At 60.4% G+C, this 20,943-nt stretch overlaps 1 protein-coding gene across 1 annotated transcript in view; it reads right to left on the bottom strand.

Moving 5' to 3' along the window:
* The window catches only part of POLR2A (RNA polymerase II subunit A), a 33,262-nt gene extending 12,544 nt beyond the window's left edge, over positions 1 to 20,718 (bottom strand). Inside the window, exons 1-10 of the mRNA XM_085215059.1 lie at positions 20,489 to 20,718; positions 17,315 to 17,483; positions 15,111 to 15,205; positions 11,664 to 11,867; positions 10,996 to 11,218; positions 8,571 to 8,754; positions 6,952 to 7,123; positions 4,435 to 4,540; positions 1,583 to 1,788; positions 712 to 936 (exon numbers count right to left, since the gene is read on the bottom strand). Coding sequence (XP_085071185.1) covers positions 712 to 936; positions 1,583 to 1,788; positions 4,435 to 4,540; positions 6,952 to 7,123; positions 8,571 to 8,754; positions 10,996 to 11,218; positions 11,664 to 11,867; positions 15,111 to 15,205; positions 17,315 to 17,483; positions 20,489 to 20,689 — 1,785 coding nt within the window. The 5' untranslated portion in view covers positions 20,690 to 20,718. The remainder of the gene's footprint in view (positions 1 to 711; positions 937 to 1,582; positions 1,789 to 4,434; positions 4,541 to 6,951; positions 7,124 to 8,570; positions 8,755 to 10,995; positions 11,219 to 11,663; positions 11,868 to 15,110; positions 15,206 to 17,314; positions 17,484 to 20,488) is intronic.
* Positions 20,719 to 20,943: the final 225 nt, after the last annotated feature.

Raw genomic sequence — 20,943 nt, 5'->3', positions numbered from 1 at the left:
AAAGGACCACCAAAGGGCCACCGAAGGACCACCAGGACACGGGGGCCACCAAAGGGCCACCAGGACACGGGGGCCACCAGTGGGCCACCAGGACACGGGGCCACCAAAGGACCACCAAAGGGCCACCAGGACATGGAGCCATCAAAGGACCACCAAGACACAGGGGCCACAAAAGGACCACCAGGACACGGGGGGCCACCGAAGGACCACCAGGACACGGGGGGCCACCGAAGGACCAACAGGACACGGGGGGCCACCAAAGGACCAACAGGACACGGGGGGCCACCAAAGGACCAACAGGACACGGGGGGCCACCAAAGGACCAACAGGACACGGGGGGCCACCAGTGGGCCATGAGGACACGGGGCCAAAGGACCACCAGGACACGGAGGCCACCGAAGGACCACCAAAGGACCACCAAAGGACCACCAAAGGACCACTAGGACACGGGGGCCACCAAAGGGCCACCAAAGGACCACCAAAGGACCACCAAAGGACCACTAGGACACGGGGGCCACCAAAGGGCCACCAAAGGACCACCAAAGGACCACCAAAGGACCACCAAAGGACCACTAGGACACGGGGGCTACCAAAGGGCCACCAAAGGGCCACCAAAGGACCACCAAAGGACCACCAGGACACGAAGGCCACCAAAGGACCACCAGGCCACGGGGGCCACCAGGCCACCGCAGGGCTGTCCCCAGGTCCCACCTTGGCACGTTCAGCATCGCGGGCGCTCTGTCCCAGCAGGAAGACGGTGAGTGATGGAGTTTTGGGTTTCTTGGAGATGTTGATGAGCTCCTTCAGCCGTGGGACGCCCAGCGTGACGTTCTTGGCTGACACACCAGCGTAGTGGAAGGTGTTGAGGGTCATCTGCGTGGCCGGTTCCCCCAGGGACTGCGCTGCCAGTGCACCCACCATCTCGCCGGGGTGAGCCTGGGGGGGTCAGAATCACGTCCTAAGAAGGTCCCAAAGGTGGTCCTGGACACCAGCACCAGGTTCTAGACCCTCAAGGGTCCCGAATGTGGTCCCAAAGTGGTCCTGGGCCCCAAAATCCAACCCCACACATCTCCGTGGGGAGCAAATGGGACACACTGGGGGATGCCAAGACCACTGAATGACCCCAAGTCAGTCCCTATACCCTCCAAATACGGCCCTCCACCTTCACTAGGAGACGTGGGGACACATGGGGGGAACACCAGGGCCAACTGATGATCCCAAATCTGACCCTACATCCCCCAAATCTGACCCTACAACCCCCAAATCTGATCCTACAACCCCCAAAATCCATCCTTACACCCCCCCCCCAATCTGATCTTACATCTCCACGGGGAGAATTTGGGACACGCGGGAAGACCCCAAGACCACCCGATGACCCCAATTCAGTCCCCACGGCCTCCAAACAGGGCACTCCTCCTTCACTGGGAGACATGGGGACACGCGGGGGGAACATCAAGACCACCTCACGTCCCCAAATGTGACCTTACACCCCCCAAATCTGTCCCTCCACCTCAATGGGGAGCCACCGGGACACACGGGAGGACCCCCCCCCAGGGCCTCCCACCCCCCGAATCTCGCTCACGATGGCCTGGTTGAACTTGGACTCGATCTCCCCCAGCAGCCAGTCGAAGGCCTCCCCGCTCAGTCTGAACTCCTCCACCATGCGGCGGCTGCAGAGCGTGGAGCGCAGGTGGATGTTGAAGAGCAGCGTGGCGTTTTCCTGCGCCTGCCTGCTCAGAGGGTCCTCCCCATTGACGATCACCAGCTTACGGCTCAGCTCCTTCACGCCTGGAATTGGGGAGGAGGAGGCAAGGCGGGGGGACCCCAGGTCACTTCAGAGCTGTTATTGGGGTCCGTGGATCATCCAACGCCACCTTATGGGGACCTCGAGTTCTTTCGAGGGGGCCCTGAGGTCTTCGAGCTTGTTCTGGGTGCCCATGAGCTCCTTCTGGGGGTCCGTGAGCCCCTCAAGTTCCTTTGGGGATCCCTGGGTTCCTCCTGTGGACCTCAAGTTCCTTCTGAAGGTCCCTGAGCAACTACGCCTGGGGTCTCCAAGTCTGTTCTGGGGGTCCCTGAGCTCCTTATGGGGTCCTCAAGTTCCTCCTTGGGGACACTGAGCTCCTTACGGGGTCCTCAAGTTCCTCCTTGGGGACACTGAGCTCCTTACGGGGTCCTCAAGTTCCTCCCCGGGGACACTGAGCTCCTTACGGGGTCCTCAAGTTCCTCCCTGGGACACTGAGCTCCTTACGGGGTCCTCAAGTTCCTCCTTGGGGACACTGAGCTCCTTACGGGGTCCTCAAGTTCCTCCTTGGGGACACTGAGCTCCTTATGGGGTCCTCAAGTTCCTCCCTGGGGACACTGAGCTCCTTACGGGGTCCTCAAGTTCCTCCCCGGGGACACTGAGCTCCTTACGGGGTCCTCAAGTTCCTCCCCGGGGACACTGAGCTCCTTACGGGGTCCTCAAGTTCCTCCTTGGGGACACTGAGCTCCTTATGGGGTCCTCAAGTTCCTCCCCGGGGACACTGAGCTCCTTACGGGGTCCTCAAGTTCCTCCCCGGGGACACTGAGCTCCTTACGGGGTCCTCAAGTTCCTCCCCGGGGACACTGAGCTCCTTACGGGGTCCTCAAGTTCCTCCCCGGGGACACTGAGCTCCTTACGGGGTCCTCAAGTTCCTCCCCGGGGACACTGAGCTCCTTATGGGGTCCTCAAGTTCCTCCTTGGGGACACTGAGCTCCTTACGGGGTCCTCAAGTTCCTCCTTGGGGACACTGAGCTCCTTACGGGGTCCTCAAGTTCCTCCTTGGGGACACTGAGCTCCTTATGGGGTCCTCAAGTTCCTCCTTGGGGACACTGAGCTCCTTATGGGGTCCTCAAGTTCCTCCCCCGGGACACTGAGCTCCTTACGGGGTCCTCAAGTTCCTCCTTGGGGACACTGAGCTCCTTATGGGGTCCTCAAGTTCCTCCTTGGGGACACTGAGCTCCTTACGGGGTCCTCAAGTTCCTCCCCGGGGACACTGAGCTCCTTACGGGGTCCTCAAGTTCCTCCTTGGGGACACTGAGCTCCTTACGGGGTCCTCAAGTTCCTCCTTGGGGACACTGAGCTCCTTACGGGGTCCTCAAGTTCCTCCTTGGGGACACTGAGCTCCTTATGGGGTCCTCAAGTTCCTCCTTGGGGACACTGAGCTCCTTACGGGGTCCTCAAGTTCCTCCCCGGGGACACTGAGCTCCTTACGGGGTCCTCAAGTTCCTCCCTGGGGACACTGAGCTCATTACGGGGTCCTCAAGTTCCTCCTTGGGGACACTGAGCTCCTTACGGGGTCCTCAAGTTCCTCCTTGGGGACACTGAGCTCCTTACGGGGTCCTCAAGTTCCTCCCCGGGGACACTGAGCTCCTTATGGGGTCCTCAAGTTCCTCCCCGGGGACACTGAGCTCCTTATGGGGTCCTCAAGTTCCTCTTTGGGGACACTGAGCTCCTTATGGGGTCCTCAAGTTCCTCCTTGGGGACACTGAGCTCCTTATGGGGTCCTCAAGTTCCTCCTTGGGGACACTGAGCTCCTTATGGGGTCCTCAAGTTCCTCCTTGGGGACACTGAGCTCCTTACGGGGTCCTCAAGTTCCTCCCTGGGGACACTGAGCTCCTTACGGGGTCCTCAAGTTCCTCCTTGGGGACACTGAGCTCCTTACGGGGTCCTCAAGTTCCTCCTTGGGGACACTGAGCTCCTTACGGGGTCCTCAAGTTCCTCCCCGGGGACACTGAGCTCCTTACGGGGTCCTCAAGTTCCTCCTTGGGGACACTGAGCTCCTTATGGGGTCCTCAAGTTCCTCCTTGGGGACACTGAGCTCCTTACGGGGTCCTCCAGTTCCTCCCTGGGGACACTGAGCTCCTTATGGGGTCCTCAAGTTCCTCCCCGGGGACACTGAGCTCCTTATGGGGTCCTCAAGTTCCTCCTTGGGGACACTGAGCTCCTTACGGGGTCCTCAAGTTCCTCCTTGGGGACACTGAGCTCCTTACGGGGTCCTCAAGTTCCTCCCCGGGGACACTGAGCTCCTTACGGGGTCCTCAAGTTCCTCCTTGGGGACACTGAGCTCCTCACGGGGTCCTCAAGTTCCTCCCTGGGGACACTGAGCTCCTTATGGGGTCCTCAAGTTCCTCCTTGGGGTCTCTAAGCACTTTCTTTGAGTCTCCAAGTTCCTTATGGGGTCCCTTAGCTTCCCCTTGGGGTCCTCATGATCTTTCCTGGGTTTCCAAGTTCTTTTTGGGGGTCCTCCAGTCTCTTCAAGGGATCCCTGAGCTTTTTTTTACGGGGGGGGGAGAGGAAAGGGGAGGCAGATGGGGGTGTTTCTCAAGTCCCCTAAATCCCCCCTTGGCGTCTCCCAGCGCCTCCAGAGGGGTCTCCCGAAACATTTTTGGGGTCCCCCCCCCCCCTCCTCTCACCTTCCACCACCTTGACGGGGTGCAGGTCGGAGGGCAGGCGTGAGTTGATGTGAAAAATCTTCTGAGCGTTCCAGATCATGCGCAGGAGGTTACAGGGCAGCACCACCTGCAGACCCCCCCCCCCATCAAACAAAAAAAAGACATCGTGACCCCCAAAAAATGACCAGATCCCCCCCCCCCCCCCCCAAATCTGAAGACTGGGCAACAGAGCATCAAAGGGGACGACAGACCCCCAAAAAGGGAGCTGCCTCCCAACCCCTCCCCCAGATACAGAGACCCCAGTCTGGGTGACAACTCCCTGCTACAGCATCCTGACAACCCCCCGACGTTTGGGTGACAGCACCCTGCAGCAACACCCTGACATCAGCCCAACACCTTTGCCTCAGCTCCCTAGAACCACCACCACCCCAACAACACCCTGACATCAGCCTGACGGTTCCCTAGAACAACACCACCCTGACAACACCCTGACATCAGCCTGACGGTTCCCTAGAACAACACCACCCCAACAACACCCTGACATCAGCCTGACGGCTCCCTAGAACAACACCACCCCAACAACACCCTGAGGGCTCCCTAGAACAACACCACCCCAACAACACCTTGACATCAGCCTGACGGTTCCCTAGGACAACACCACCCCAACAACATCCTGACATCAGCCTGACGACTCCCTAGAACAACACCACCCCAACAACACCCTGACATCAGCCTGACGGTTCCCTAGGACAACACCACCCCAACAACACCCTGACATCAGCCTGACGGTTCCCTAGAACACCACCACACCCCAACAACACCCTGACATCAGCCTGACGGTTCCCTAGAACAACACCACCCCAACAACACCCTGACATCAGCCTGACAGTTCCCTAGAACAACACCACCCCAACAACACCCTGACATCAGCCTGACGGTTCCCTAGGACAACACCACCCCAACAACACCCTGACATCAGCCTGACGGTTCCCTAGAACAACACCACCCCAACAACACCTTGACATCAGCCTGACGGTTCCCTAGAACAACACCACCCCAACAACACCCTGACATCAGCCTGACGGCTCCCTAGAACAACACCACCCTGACAACACCCTGACATCAGCCTGACAGTTCCCTAGAACAACACCCCAACAACACCCTGACATCAGCCTGACGGTTCCCTAGAACAACACCCCAACAACACCCTGACATCAGCCTGACGGTTCCCTAGAACAACACCCCAACAACACCCTGACATCAGCCTGACGGTTCCCTAGGACAACACCACCCCAACAACACCCTGACATCAGCCTGACGGTTCCCTAGAACAACACCCCAACAACACCTTGACATCAGCCTGACGGCTCCCTAGAACAACACCACCCCAACAACACCCTGACATCAGCCTGACGGCTCCCTAGAACAACACCACCCCAACAACACCTTGACATCAGCCTGACGGTTCCCTAGGACAACACCACCCCAACAACATCCTGACATCAGCCTGACGACTCCCTAGAACAACACCACCCCAACAACACCCTGACATCAGCCTGACGGTTCCCTAGAACAACACCCCAACAACACCCTGACATCAGCCTGACAGTTCCCTAGAACAACCACCCCAACAACACCCTGACATCAGCCTGACGGTTCCCTAGGACAACACCACCCCAACAACACCCTGACATCAGCCTGACGGTTCCCTAGAACAACACCCCAACAACACCTTGACATCAGCCTGACGGTTCCCTAGAACAACACCACCCCAACAACATCCTGACATCAGCCTGACGGCTCCCTAGAACAACACCACCCTGACAACACCCTGACATCAGCCTGACAGCTCCCTAGAACAACACCACCCCAACAACACCCTGACATCAGCCTGACGGTTCCCTAGAACAACACCCCAACAACACCCTGACATCAGCCTGACGGTTCCCTAGAACAACACCACCCTGACAACACCCTGACATCAGCCTGACGGTTCCCTAGAACAACACCCCAACAACACCTTGACATCAGCCTGACGGTTCCCTAGAACAACACCACCCCAACAACATCCTGACATCAGCCTGACGGCTCCCTAGAACAACACCACCCCAACAACACCTTGACATCAGCCTGACGGTTCCCTAGAACAACACCCCAACAACACCTTGACATCAGCCTGACGGTTCCCTAGAACAACACCACCCCAACAACACCCTGACATCAGCCTGACGGCTCCCTAGAACAACACCCTGACAACACCCGGACACCCCAGCGGCGGTAGCTCCCAAACAACAATCTCCTCACACCCCCCAAAACCATCGCTATACCCCAAAACCACACCCCAAAGGCACAGCCCCCCAAAAGGATGGCACCCCACAGGGATGCCCAGCACACCGCACTGACAACCTCCACCTACACCCCGAAAAGAACCCACCAACAGCCACAGGGTGGGAACAGCCATCCGAACCCCCCCCCCCCCCCGAAACAAAGCCCCGAGCCCCGACAACAGTCACAGGCGCATCAGGCTGTCGCTGTCACCTTGCTGTCACCGGTGGGGAAGATGACACGCAGCACCTCGCGGTCCTCGCGCATCCTCTCGAACTCCCGCTCCAGCTCGTTCTGGATGTGGGCATTGCTGAGGATGTCCTTCACCAGCTCCTCCTGCAGCGTCCGGCGCAGCGCACGCTCGTTGGTGTAGTCGAATTTGAACCTGGTGCGATGGAGAAAAAGGGAGGGTGGTGATGTCAATCGGACGAGGCAGATGGAGGCTGTGGGGCTGCGGAGACCCCAACACGCGTCCTGATGCGGGGAGGAGGAGAATGAGGACCCCAGAATGTGCCTTGATGTGAGGAGGAGAGGATAGGGGGCCCAAAAATGTATCCTGGTGTGGGAGAGGAAAGGATTGGGGACCCCAAAATGTGCCCTGATGTGAGGAAGAGAGAATTGGGGACCCCAAAATGTGCCCTGATGGGAGGAAGAGAGAATTGGGGACCCCAAAATGTGCCCTGATGGGAGGAAGAGAGAATAGGGGACCCCAAAATGTGCCCTGATGTGGGAAGGAGGAGCATGGGGACCCCAAAACACATCCTGGTGTGGGAGAGGAGAGGATTGGGGACCCCAAAATGTGCCCTGATGTGAGGAAGAGAGGATAGGGGGCCCAAAAATGTGCCCTGATGTGGGGAGGAGGAGCATGGGGACCCCAAAATGTGTCCTGATGTGGGAGAAGAGAGGATTGGGGACCCCAAAATGTGCCCTGATGCGAGGAAGAGAGAATTGGGGACCCCAAAATGTGCCCTGATGTGGGGAAGAGAGGATAGGGGACCCCAAAATGAGTCCTGGTGTGAGGAAGAGAGGATAGGGGGCCCTAAAATGTGCCCTGATGTGAGGAAGAGAGGATAGGGGGCCCCAAAATGTGCCCTGATGTGGGGAGGAGGAGCATGGGGACCCCAAAATGTGCCCTGATGTGGGGAGGAGGAGCATGGGGACCCCAAAACACATCCTGGTGTGGGAGAGGAGAGGATCGGGGACCCCAAAATGTGCCCTGATGTGAGGAAAAGAGGATTGGGGACCCCAAAATGTGCCCTGATGTGAGTAAGAGAGGACTGGGGACCCCAAAACACATCCTGGTGTGGGAAGGAGGTGCATGGGAACCCCAAAATGTGCGCTGATGTGGGGAGAAGGAGCACGGGGACCCCAAAATCTGCCCTGGTGGGAGGAAGAGAGAATAGGGGACCCCAAAATGTGCCCTGATGTGGGGAGGAGAGAATAGGGGACCCCAAAATGTTCCCTGATGTGGAGGAAGGAGGATCACGGGGACCCCAAAACACACCCTGGTGTGGAGAGGAGAGGATCACGGACCCTAAAATAGGCCCTGGTGTGGGGAGAGGCAACCAGGGCCCCCAAAACCCTGGAGATTTGTGATCCTTGAGGTCCCTTCCAACCCAGGCCACTCTGTGATGGGGGGAAGCCCGTGGTCCGAGGGGATTTTTGAAGCTGGGTCTCAACTGGCATCTGGGGCTGAGGAGAGGATCGGGGACCCCAAAACAAGCCCTGGTGTGTGGAGATGCAACCAGAGCCCCCCAAAACCCAACCCGCCAAGGGGAGGGGCGGCTTGGGGACCCCGTGATGCGATTTTGGGGTACCGGCGGGGTCCTTACTTCTTCTCAAAGGCTTTGTTGGAAGGCTTGAGGGTGGCGAGGTTCTGGAACTCGACGCTCTCCCCCGCCAGCCCGTCCTCCCCGTAGCGCAGCTGCACCACCTGGTTGATGGAGTTGCGCACCGTGGCGTCATACTTCACCATCACCGACTCCATGGATTTGATCAGCCGGCGCTGGATGTACCCTGGGGGAGGGAAGGATGGGAGGGGGGCACGGTCAGACCCGGGGAATTTTGAAAGGGTTGGTAACCGCACGACAAGGGGAAACGGTTTGAAGTTGAGGGAGGGAAGATGTCGGGGGATGTCGGGGGGAAATGCTGGGCAGGGAGAGCGGGGAGGTGCTGGAACAGCTGCCAGAGAGGCTGCGGATGCACCGTCCATCCCTGGAGGTGCTCAAGGCCAGGTTGATGGGGACCTGGGCAGCCTGGGCTGGTGTGAAATGGTTTGTGGCCTGTGGTGGGGGGCTGGAGATTTGTGATCCTTGAGGTCCCGTCCAACCCGGGCCATTCTGAGATGGGGGGAAGCCAGGGGTCCGAGGGGAGTTTTGAGGCGGGGTCTCAACAGGCTGAGCTGAGAGGTGGGCGCACCAACAGGCAAGCTCACACCCACCCCCAACAGCTGGGTACCCACCCCCCCAACAGCTGGGTACCCACCCCCCCAACAGCTGGGCCCCCACCACCCCAACAGCTGGGCCCCCACCCCCACCTCCAACAGCTGGGCCCCCACCCCCACCTCCAACAGCTGGGACCCCCACCCCTCCAACAGCTGGGACCCCCACCCCCAACAGCTGGGCCCCCACCCCCAACAGCTGCCCCCCCCCCCAACATGTGGGACCCCCACCTCGCCAACAACTGGGACCCCCCACCCCCCCCGAACAGCTGGGCCCCCACCTCCCCAACAGCTGGGCCTCCAACCCCCAACAGCTGGGTCTCCACCCTCCAACAGCTGTGGTCCCACCCTCAACAAGTGGGTCCCCACCCCCCAACAGCTGAGCCCCCACCTCCCAAACAGCTGGGCCCCCACCCCCACCAGCTGGGCCCCCCACCCCCACAGCTGCGCCCCCACCCCCCACAGCTGGGCCCTCACCCCCAACCCCAACAGCTGGGCCCCCACCCCCTCAACAGCTGGGCCCCCACCCCCTCAACAGCTGGGCCCCCACCTCCCCAACAGCTGGGCCCCCACCTCCCCAACAGCTGGGCCTCCAACCCCCAACAAGTGGGTCCCCACCCCCCAACAGCTGAGCCCCCACCTCCCAAACAGCTAGGCCCCCACCCCCACCAGCTGGGCCCCCACCCCCCACAGCTGGGCCCTCACCCCCAACCCCAACAGCTGGGCCCCCACCTCCTCAACAGCTGGACCCCCACCCCCCACAGCTGCGCCCCTACCCCCCACAGCTGGGCCCTCACCCCCAACCCCAACAGCTGGGCCCCCACCCCCCATTAGCTGGGCCCCCACCTCCTCAACAGCTGGGACCCCACCCCCCCAACAGCTGGGACCCCACCTCCCCAACAGCTGGGCCTCCAACCACCAACAGCTGGGCCCCCACCCTCCAACAGCTGTGGCCCCACCCTCAACAAGTGGGTCCCCACCCCCCAACAGCTGAGCCCCCACCTCCCAAACAGCTGGGCCCCCACCCCCACCAGCTGGGCCCCCACCCCCCACCCCCCACAGCTGCGCCCCCACCCCCCACAGCTGGGCCCTCACCCCCAACCCCAACAGCTGGGCCCCCACCCCCCAACAGCTGGACCCCCACCTCCCCAACAGCTGGGCCCCCACCCACACCCCCAACAGCTGGGCCCCCACCTCCCAACAGCTGGGCTCCCACCCCCCAACAGCTGGGCCCCCACCCTCCAACAGCTGTGGCCCCACCCTCAACAAGTGGGTCCCCACCCCCCAACAGCTGAGCCCCCACCTCCCCAACAGCTGGGCCCCCACCCCCACCAGCTGGGCCCCCACCTCCCCAACAGCTGTGGCCCCACCCCCAACAGCTGTGGCCCCACCCCCCAACAGCTGTGGCCCCACCTCCCAAACAGCTGTGGCCCCACCCCCACCAGCTGGGCCCCTCCCCCCCCCTACAGCTGGGCCCTCACCCCCAACCCCAACAGCTGGGACCCATCCCCCAACAGCTGGACCCCCACCTCCCCAACAGCTGGACCCCCACTCCCCAACAGCTGAGCCCCCACCTCCCCAACAGCTGGGCCCCCACCTGCACCCCCAACATCTGGGACCCCACCCCCCACCAGCTGGGCCCCCACCTCCCCAACAGCTGTCCCCCCCCCCCCCCCCCACCAGCTGGGCCCCCCCCCCTCCCCCACCAGCTGGGCCCCCACCCCCGCTGCAGGATGCCCCCACACACTGGCAAGGCCCCCTCCCTCAATACTTGGACCCCCCCCCCCCCCCCCCAGCACCAGGCAGCCGCCGCTCACCGGTCTCGGCCGTCTTGACGGCGGTGTCGATGAGCCCCTCCCGGCCGCCCATGGCGTGGAAGAAGAACTCGGTGGGGGTGAGCCCTGCCAGGTAGGAGTTCTCCACGAAGCCGCGGCTCTCGGGGCCGTAGTCGTCCTTGATGAAGTGGGGCAGCGTGCGGTGCTTGAACCCGAACGGGATCCGCTTCCCTTCCACGTTCTGCTGCCCCACCACAGCGATCACCTGCAAGCGGGGACGGGACAAGGGGTGCAGGTTGAGGTGGCCGGGGGCACCTTTGGGTGCGAAACCCAGCAGGAACGCTCCCCAACCTGCAAGAGCTCCCAAAGACCCCCCCCCTCCCCCCAAGAACCCCTACGATCCCCCAAAAACTGGGAGACGTTGGCCTTGGAGCACACGGACCATCGCCAGACCCCCCCAAAAAGACCCCGCTCCACGAGATCCACCAAACCCTACAGGTACCCTCCCCAAACCCACAGAGCTCCTGCAGTCCCCCCTAGGATCCCAAGACCCCCTGGGAACCCTAAAGATGCCCCAGGATCCCCCAAAACTGGGAGACGTTGGCCTTGGAGCACACGGACCATCGCCAGACCCCCCTCCACGAGATCCACCAAACCCCACGGAGCTCACGGGGACCCCCCCCAACCCGCCCAGGACCCTCCCCAAATACCTGGGAGATGTTGATTTTGGACCCCTTGGCCCCTGAGACCACCATGGACTTGAAGTTGTTGTACTCAGAGAGGGATTTCTGGGCAGAGGAGCCGGTTTTGTCGCGGGCGTCGTTGAGGATGCGGTTCACCTGGTTCTCAAAGGTCTGCCGCAGCGTGTTGCCTGGGGTGGGCTCCAGCTCGTTGTTGTGGGCCTTCTCAATCACCTGCGGCAACCCAGGGTGGGATTGGGGACCCAGAATCCAAGAGAGGGGCGAGAAAAACCCAAAACGGGACCAAAAATCCCCAAAACGGCAGCAGAATCCCATAGAGAGCACCAAAATCCTATAGAGAGCACCGAAACCCCATAGAGCGCACCAAAACCCCACAGAGACCCAAAACCTAAGAGAGGGGTGAGAAAAACCCAAAACGGGACCAAAATTCCCCAAAACGGCAACAGAATCCCATAGAGAGCACCAAAAGCCCATAGAGAGCACCAAAACCCCATAGAGGGACACCAATATCCCAGAGAGACCCAAAACCTAAAAGAGGGGTGAGAAAAAACCCAAAACGGGACCAAAATCCCCAAAATGGCAGCAGAATCCCATAGAGAGCACCAAAATCCTATAGAGAGCACCGAAACCCCATAGAGCGCACCAAAACCCCACAGAGACCCAAAACCTAAGAGAGGGGTGAGAAAAACCCAAAACGGGACCAAAATTCCCCAAAACGGCAACAGAATCCCATAGAGAGCACCAAAATCCTATAGAGAGCATCGAAACCCCACAGAGAGCACCAAAAGCCCATAGAAGGACCCCAATAACCCAGAGAGACCCAAAACCTAAGAGAGGGGCAAGAAAAACCCAAAACGGGACCAAAAATCCCCAAAACAGCAGCAGAATCCTATATAGAGCACCAAAACCCCATAGAGAGCACCAAAACCCCATAGAGAGCACCAAAACCCCATAGAGAGCACCAAAACCCCATAGAGACCCAAAACCTAAGAGAGGGGTGAGAAAAACCCAAAACGGGACCAAAAATCCCCAAAACGGCAGCAGAATCCCATAGAGAGCACCAAAATCCTATAGAGAGCACCGAAACCCCACAGAGCGCACCAAAAACCCATAGAAGGACCCCAATAACCCAGAGAGACCCAAAACCTAAGAGAGGGGTGAGAAAAACCCAAAACGGGACCAAAAATCCCCAAAACAGCAGCAGAATCCTATATAGAGCACCAAAACCCCATAGAGAGCACCAAAACCCCATAGAGACCCAAAACCTAAGAGAGGGGTGAGAAAAACCCAAAATGGGACCAAAAATCCCCAAAACAGCAGCAGAATCCCGTAGAGAGCACCAAAATCCTATAGAGAGCACCAAAACCCCATAGAGGGACACCAATATCCCAGAGAGACCCAAAACCTAAGAGAGGGGTGAGAAAAACCCAAAACGGGACCAAAAATCCCCCAAACAGCAGCAGAATCCTATAGAGAGCACTAAAAGCCCATAGAAGGACCCCAATAACCCAGAGAGACCCAAAACCTAAGAGAGGGGTGAGAAAAACCCAAAATGGGACCAAAATCCCCCAAATGGCAGCAGAATCCCATAGAGAGCACCAAAACCCCATAGAGAGCACCGAAACCCCATAGAGTGCACTGAAACCCCACAGAGAGCACTAAAAGCCCATAGAAGGACCCCAATAACCCAGAGAGACCCAAAACCTAAGAGAGGGGTGAGAAAAACCCAAAATGGGACCAAAATCCCCCAAACGGCAGCAGAATCCCATAGAGAGCACCAAAACCCCATAGAGAGCACCAAAACCCCATAGAGACCAAAAACCTAAGAGAGGGGTGAGAAAAACCCAAAATGGGACCAAAAATCCCCCAAACAGCAGCAGAATCCCGTAGAGAGCACCAAAATCCTATAGAGAGCACCGAAACCCCATAGAGCGCACCGAAACCCCACAGAGAGCACTAAAAGCCCATAGAAGGACCCCAATAACCCAGAGAGACCCAAAACCTAAGAGAGGGGTGAGAAAAACCCAAAACGGGACCAAAAATCCCCAAAACAGCAGCAGAATCCTATATAGAGCACCAAAACCCCATAGAGAGCACCAAAACCCCATAGAGACCAAAAACCTAAGAGAGGGGTGAGAAAAACCCAAAATGGGACCAAAAATCCCCAAAACAGCAGCAGAATCCCGTAGAGAGCACCAAAATCCTATAGAGAGCACCAAAACCCCATAGAGGGACACCAATATCCCAGAGAGACCCAAAACCTAAGAGAGGGGTGAGAAAAACCCAAAACGGGACCAAAAATCCCCCAAACAGCAGCAGAATCCCATAGAGAGCACCAAAACCCCATAGAGAGCACCAAAACCCCATAGAGAGACACCAATATCCCAGAGAGACCCAAAATCTCGTAGAGATGCACAAAACCTCACGTAGGAACCCCAAAATCCCATAAACGGCACCGAACTCCCACAGAGGACCCCACAAACCCACAGAGACAGAAAGACTCGAAACCCCGCAGAAGGACCCCAAATCCCTGCAGATCCCAAATCCCACCCGACAAACCCCAGACCCCAAAGCCCCCCCACCAAGCTCCCCAGTCCCCCCCCATCCCCCCCCTCCCCCGATCCCAAACCCACCCAGGAGCCCCCACCCCCCAAATCCCCCCGCAGACCCCCAACCGACCCCGACCCCAAATCCCCCCCTGACCCCACACCTCCCAGCTCCCTCCACACCCTCAAAAAAAAAAAACCCCAAATCCCACGACCCCCCCCGCCCCCAATTCCCAATCCCCCCCCCCCCCCCAAACGCCCCACAGACCCCACAAATCTCAACCCCAGACTCCAAATCCCCCAAATCCCCCCATCCCCCAGCCCTCTGCCCCCCCCACCCCCAATTTCCTCCCATCCCCCCGGACCCCAACCCTCCCCCCCACCCCCCAAAGGCCCCTGGACCCCCCCGCCCCCCCCCACACCCCCCAATTTCTCCCATCCCCCCCGGACCCCAACCCTCCCCCCCACCCCCCAAAGGCCCCTGGACCCCAACACCCCCCCCGCCCCCCCCGCCCCCCCAATTTCTCCCATCCCCCCGGACCCCAACACTCCCCCCCGCCCCCCAAAGGCCCCAGGACCCCAACACCCCCCCGCCCCCCCCGCCCCCCCAATTTCTCCCATCCCCCCGGACCCCAACCCTTCCCCCCACCCCCCAAAGGCCCCTGGACCCCAAGACCCCCCCGCCCCCCCCCCCCCCCAATTTCTCCCATCCCCCCGGACCCCAACCCTCCCCCCCTCCCCCCAATTTCTCCCATCCCCCCGGACCCCAACCCTCCCCACCACCCCCAAAGGCCCCTGGACCCCAACACCCCCCCGCCTCCCCCCCAATTTCTCCCATCCCCCCAGACCCCAACCCTCCCCCCCACCCCCAAAAGGCCCCTGGACCCCAAGACCCCCCCCCGCCCCCCACCTCGATGACGTCCTGCTTGGCTTTCTTGATGGTGTTCTGGATGTCCTGGTACGTCTTGGCATCAGCGATGGAGTCCCCGATGCCAATGGTGTGACCTGGGATTGGGGGGGGACGGGGTGGGGGGGGGGGGTGAAAAATGGGGGTCATAAGGGGGGGGGAAGGGGGGGGGGGGGGGGCGCAGACTCCCACCCCGTATCTGGACCCCAATCCCTGTGGGTCTCTAAGGGGTCTCTGGTTGAAGGGGGGGGGGGTGCCTTAGAGGTGCCTGTTATGGCATAAAATGGGGAGTATGGGGTCTCTGACCCCACAGAATGTCCCTCCCCCCCCCCCCCCAGTAATTCTATGGGGGTTCCAATACCTCAAGGCAACCCTATGGGGTTACTGAGCCCCCAGATAATGGTATGGGGTCTGCAATATCCCAAAGGAATTCCACAGGGGTTCTGAGCCCTCCCCCAATAAACCTATGGGGTCACTGAGCCTCCAGATAATGCTATGGGGTCTGCAATATCCCAAAGGAACTCCACAGGGGTTCTGAGCCCTCCCCCAATAATCCTATGGGGTCACTGAGCCCCAAAATAATGCTATGGGGTCTGCAATATCCCAAAGGAACTCCACAGGGGTTCTGAGCCACCCCCCATAACCCTATGGGGTCACTGAGCCCCCAAATAATGCTATGGGGTCTTCAATATCCCAAAGGAACTCCACAGGGGTTCTGAGCCCCCCCCCATAACCCTATGGGGTCACTGAGCCCCCAGATAATGCTATGGGGTCTGCAATATCCCAAAGGAACTCCACAGGGGTTCTGAGCCCTCCCCCAATAACCCTATGGGGTCACTGAGCCCCCAAATAATGCTATGGGGTCTTCAATATCCCAAAGGAACTCCACAGGGGTTCTGAGCCCCCCCCCATATCCCTATGGGGTCACTGAGCCCCCAAATAATGGTAGGGGGTCTCTGACCCCACAGAACGCCCCCCCCCCCCCCCCCCAGTAATTCTACGGGGGTTCCATGATGGAGGAGGGGGCGTCAGTCTGGCCTGAAACTGGGGAGAGGTTGGGGTGGGGGTTGTCCTCACGTCCCTGGGTTCCCACTGTGCCATAAAGCGGTGGGGGCCCCCCCACATCCCACATCCACTCCCATCCACGTCCCCTCACACCCCCCCAACGGCCCCCCTACATCCCCAACCCCACAAGAACCCATATCCCCTCCCCCCTCCCCCCAAGACAAGCCCCCAAAGCCCCCACACACCCCACCCAGCCCCCCCCAACCTCCTCACACCCCACAGAACCCCCAACACTCCCCATCCACCCCTCCGCAGCTCCCCCCAGACCCCACCGCCCACCTCAACCCCCCCCGAGCCCCCACCCCACCCCAAAGCCCCCCAACCCCCAGCCTCCACCCACCCCAAACGCCCCCCAGCCCCCAGCCCCCAGCCCCCGCCCTCCCCAACCCCCCCCAGCCCCCAGCCCTCCCCAAACCCCCCCAACCCCCCGCCCACCCCAAACCCCCCCAAGCCCCCACCCACCGCCAACCCCCCCCAGAGCCCCCAGCCCCCGCCCACCCCAACCCCCCCCCCCCCGAGATCCCACCCGCCCACACCCAAACCCCCCCACCCCAAAGCCCCCCCAGCCCCCAGTCCCCACCCACCCCAAATCCCCCCCCCAGAGCCCCCAGCCCCCATCCACCCCAAACCCCCCCCACCCCAAAGCCCCCCCAGCCTCCAGCCCCCACCCACTCCAAACCCCCCCCAGCCCCAGCCCACCCTAAACCCCCCCCCATCCCAAAACCCCCACAGCCCCCAGCCCCCACCCACCCCAAACCCCCCCCAGCCCCAGCCCACCCCAAAGCCCCCCCCAGCCCCCAGCCCCCACCCACCCCAAACCCCCCCAGCCCCAGTCCACCCCAACCCCCCCCACCCCAAAGCCCCCCCAGCCCCCAGCCCCAGCCCACCCCAAAACCCCCACAGCCCCCAGCCCCCCCACCCCAAAGCCCCCCAAGCCCCCAGCCCCCACCCACCCCAAACCCCCCCCCACCCCAAACCCCCCCCAGCCCCAGCCCACCCCAAACCCCCCCCAGCCCCCAGCCCCCGCCCACCCCAAACCCCCCACCCACCCCAAACCCCCCCCACCCCCCACCCACCCCAACCCCCCACCCACCCCAAACCCCCCCCACCCCAAAGCCCCCGCAGCCCCCAGCCCCCCCTACCCTCGATGAGCAGCCAGTTGTTGATGACGGTCTGGATGTTGCTGTAGAAGAGCCTGGTGGTGTCGTGGCCCATCTCCAGGTAGGAGATGTGCACCAGCGAGCCGGCCGAGGTGCCCAGGGACTTCTTGCACAGGATGCCCATGATCAGCTCCCCGTTCTCCACCACCACCTGCGTGTGGGGGAAAAAAGCCTCGCAGGGGGGGGCAGTAGGCAGGAAACCCCCAAAAAGCTGAACCCCCCCCCCCCGACCCAGCCGGTAACGCTAGGGGGGAATCGGAGCCCCCTCCCAATAACGCTGCGGGATCAGCAGTACTTCACAGTAAGGCCATGGAGCCTCCGAGCCCCACAGCAACTCTATGGGGTCTGCAATATCCCAAAGGAACTCCACAGGGGTTCTGAGCCCCCCCCATAACCCTATGGGGTCACTGAGTCCCCAAATAATGCTATGGGGTCTTCAATATCCCAAAGGAACTCTACAGGGGTTCTGAGCCCCCCCCATAACCCTATGGGGTCACTGAGCCCCCAAATAATGCTATGGGGTCTGCAATATCCCAAAGGAACTCCACAGGGGTTCTGAGCCCCTCCCCATAACCCTATGGGGTCACTGAGCCCCCAAATAATGCTATGGGGTCTGCAATATCCCAAAGGAACTCCGCAGGGGTTCTGAGCCCCTCCCCATAACCCTATGGGGTCACTGAGCCCCCAAATAATGCTATGGGGTCTGCTATATCCCAAAGGAACTCCACAGGGGTCCTGAGCCCCCCCCCCCCATAACCCTATGGGGTCACTGAGTCCCCAAATAATGCTATGGGGTCTGCAATATCCCAAAGGAACTCTACAGGGGTACTGAACCCCCCCCAATAACCCTATGGGTCACTGAGCCCCCAAATAACGGTAGGGGGTCTCTGACCCCACAGAACATCCCAGCCCCCTTCAGCCCCAGTAATTCTATGGGGGTTCCAATACCTCAAGGCAACCCTATGGGGTCACTGAGCCCCCAGATAATGCTATGGGGTCTCCAATATCCCAAAGGAACTCCACAGGGGTTCTGAGCCACCCCCCATAACCCTATGGGGTCACTAGCCCCTATGGGGTCACTGAGCCCCAGAATAATGCTATGGGGTCTTCAATATCCCAAAGGAACTCCACAGGGGTTCTGAGCCCCCCCCCCAATAACCCTATGGGGTCACTGAGCCCCCAGATAATGCCCGGTATGAGGGGTCTTCAATATCCCAAAGGAACTCCACAGGGGTTCTGAGCCCCCCCCCATAACCCTATGGGGTCACTGAGCCCCCAGATAATGCTATGGGGTCTTCAATATCCCAAAGGAACTCCACAGGGGTTCTGAGCCCCCCCCCATAACCCTATGGGGTCACTGAGCCCCCAAATAATGCTATGGGGTCTTCAATATCCCAAAGGAACTCTACAAGGGTTCTGAGCGCCCCCCCATAACCCTATGGGTCACTGAGCCCCCAAATAAGGCTATGGGGTCTCAATATCCCAAAGGAACTCTACAGGGGTTCTGAGCCCCCCCCCATATCCCTATGGGGTCACTGAGCCCCCAAATAATGCTATGGGGTCTTCAATATCCCAAAGGAATTCCACAGGGGTTCTGAGTCTCCCCCCATAACCCTATGGGGTCACTGAGCCCCACAATAACTCCATGGGGTCTTCAATATCCCAAAGGAACTCTACAGGGGTTCTGAACCCCCCCCCAATAACCCTATGGGGTCACTGAGCCCACAAATAACGGTAGGGGTCTCTGACCCCACAGAACATCCCAGCCCCCTTCAGCCCCAGTAATTCTATGGGGGTTCCAATACCTCAAGGCAACCCTATGGGGTCACTGAGTCTCCAAAATAAGGGTATGGGGTCTGCAATATCCCAAAGGAACTCTACAGGGGTTCTGAGCCCTCCCCCAGTAACCCTATGGGGTCACTGAGCCCCCAAATAATGGGATGGGGTCTCTGACCCCACAGAACGCCCCCCCCCAGTAATTCTATGGGGATTCCCTATGGGGTCACTGAACCACCCCCCACCCAAAATAACCCCATGGGGTCTCCAATACCACAAGTAACCCTATGAGGTCTCTGAGCCCCCCACCCCAATAACACTCTGGGGTCTCGAGCTCCCCAGGACACCCCCCAAATACACCTCATGGGGTCTTTGAACCCCCCAATAACAGTACAGGATCTCCAATATCCCAAAATAACCCTATGGGGTCTCTGTGCCGCCCCATATCCCTCTGGGGTCTCTGAGTCCCCCCAAAATAACGCTCTGCCGTCTCCAAGCCTCCCAACACTGCTATGAGGGCTCTGAGTCCCCCCAAATAATCCTACGGGGTCTCCAATACCCAAAAACACCTCATCGGGGTCTCTGAGACCCCCAGTAAGGCTACAGGGCCTCCAGCACCCCAACATAACCCCATAGGGTCCCTGAGCCCCCAGCAAGGCTACAGGGCCTCCAGCACCCCAACATAACCCCATAGGGTCCCTGAGCCCCCCAGTAAGGCTACAGGGCCTCCAACACCCCAACATAACCCCATAGGGTCCCTGAGCCCCCCTAAGGTACACCCCAACATACCCCATAGGGTCTGAGTCCCCCAGCAAGCTATGGGCTCGAGTCCCCCCCCCAACAAAACCCACTACGGGGTCCCCTGAGCCCCCCAGATACCCAAGCACTCCACACGGTCCCAATAACCCCATAGGGTCTCTGAGCCCCCCAGTAAGGCTACAGGGCCTCCAACACCCCAACATAACCCCATAGGGTCCCTGAGCCCCCCAGTAAGGCTACAGGGCCTCCACACCCCAACATAACCCATAGGGTCCCTGAGCCCCCCAGTAAGGCTACAGGGCCTCCAGCACCCCAACATAACCCCATAGGGTCCCTGAGCCCCCCTAGGACACTCCCAACTACCCCTATGGGGTCTGTAAGTCCCCAGCAACGCTATGGGGGCTCCGAGTCCCCCTCCCCCCCAAAATCACACTACGGGGGCTCTGAGCCCCCAGAATACCCCAAGCACCACTACGGGGTCTCCAATACCCCCCTATTTAGGGTCTCTGAGCCCCCCCAGTGACACCATAGCGACTCTAATAAACCCCCCTAAATACCCCCCCCAACCCCCCCAACCCCACTCCTTCAGGACCCCCGGACCCTTCCGGGACCCCCCCCAACCTTGGTGTCCCCTGGGGAGATGTGCTTGTAGGGCCCGCTGTCCTCGTCGTCGGGGTGGGTGCTGTGGGTTCGGATGCAGTTGATGTGACCAGGGATGATGAGCGAGAAGATCTGCTTCCCCGTCCAGAGCGGGCGAGGTTTGAGGATGGCTGGCTGCGGCACCTTGCCGTCCCACGTCGAAAGGAACATCAGCAGATTCATCACCTCCCCCTGCAGGGAAATCGGGGAGGGAGGCTTCAGCACCCCTAAATGATGGGGGGGGGGGGTTTGATGGGGGGGGGGTGAGGCTGGAAATTGGGAGGGTTGGTCAGGAAGTGCCAAAAGGGCTGAGAAGTGGACCCAAGTTGGAGGCGTTGGCACCCAAAGGTGCATCCCGACATCCATTGGGGTGGGATGGGGGGCTCAGGGACCCTATGGGGTTATGTTGGGGTGCTGGAGGCCCTGTAGCTTACTGG

The sequence above is a fragment of the Meleagris gallopavo genome, unplaced genomic scaffold (assembly GCF_905368555.1).
Source record: "Meleagris gallopavo unplaced genomic scaffold, MGAL_WU_HG_1.1 scaffold_2, whole genome shotgun sequence".
In the NCBI taxonomy this organism is placed as follows: Eukaryota; Metazoa; Chordata; class Aves; order Galliformes; family Phasianidae; genus Meleagris; species Meleagris gallopavo.
The sequence above is the reverse complement of the archived record's forward strand: the minus strand, read 5'-3'. Positions and strand labels throughout refer to the sequence as shown.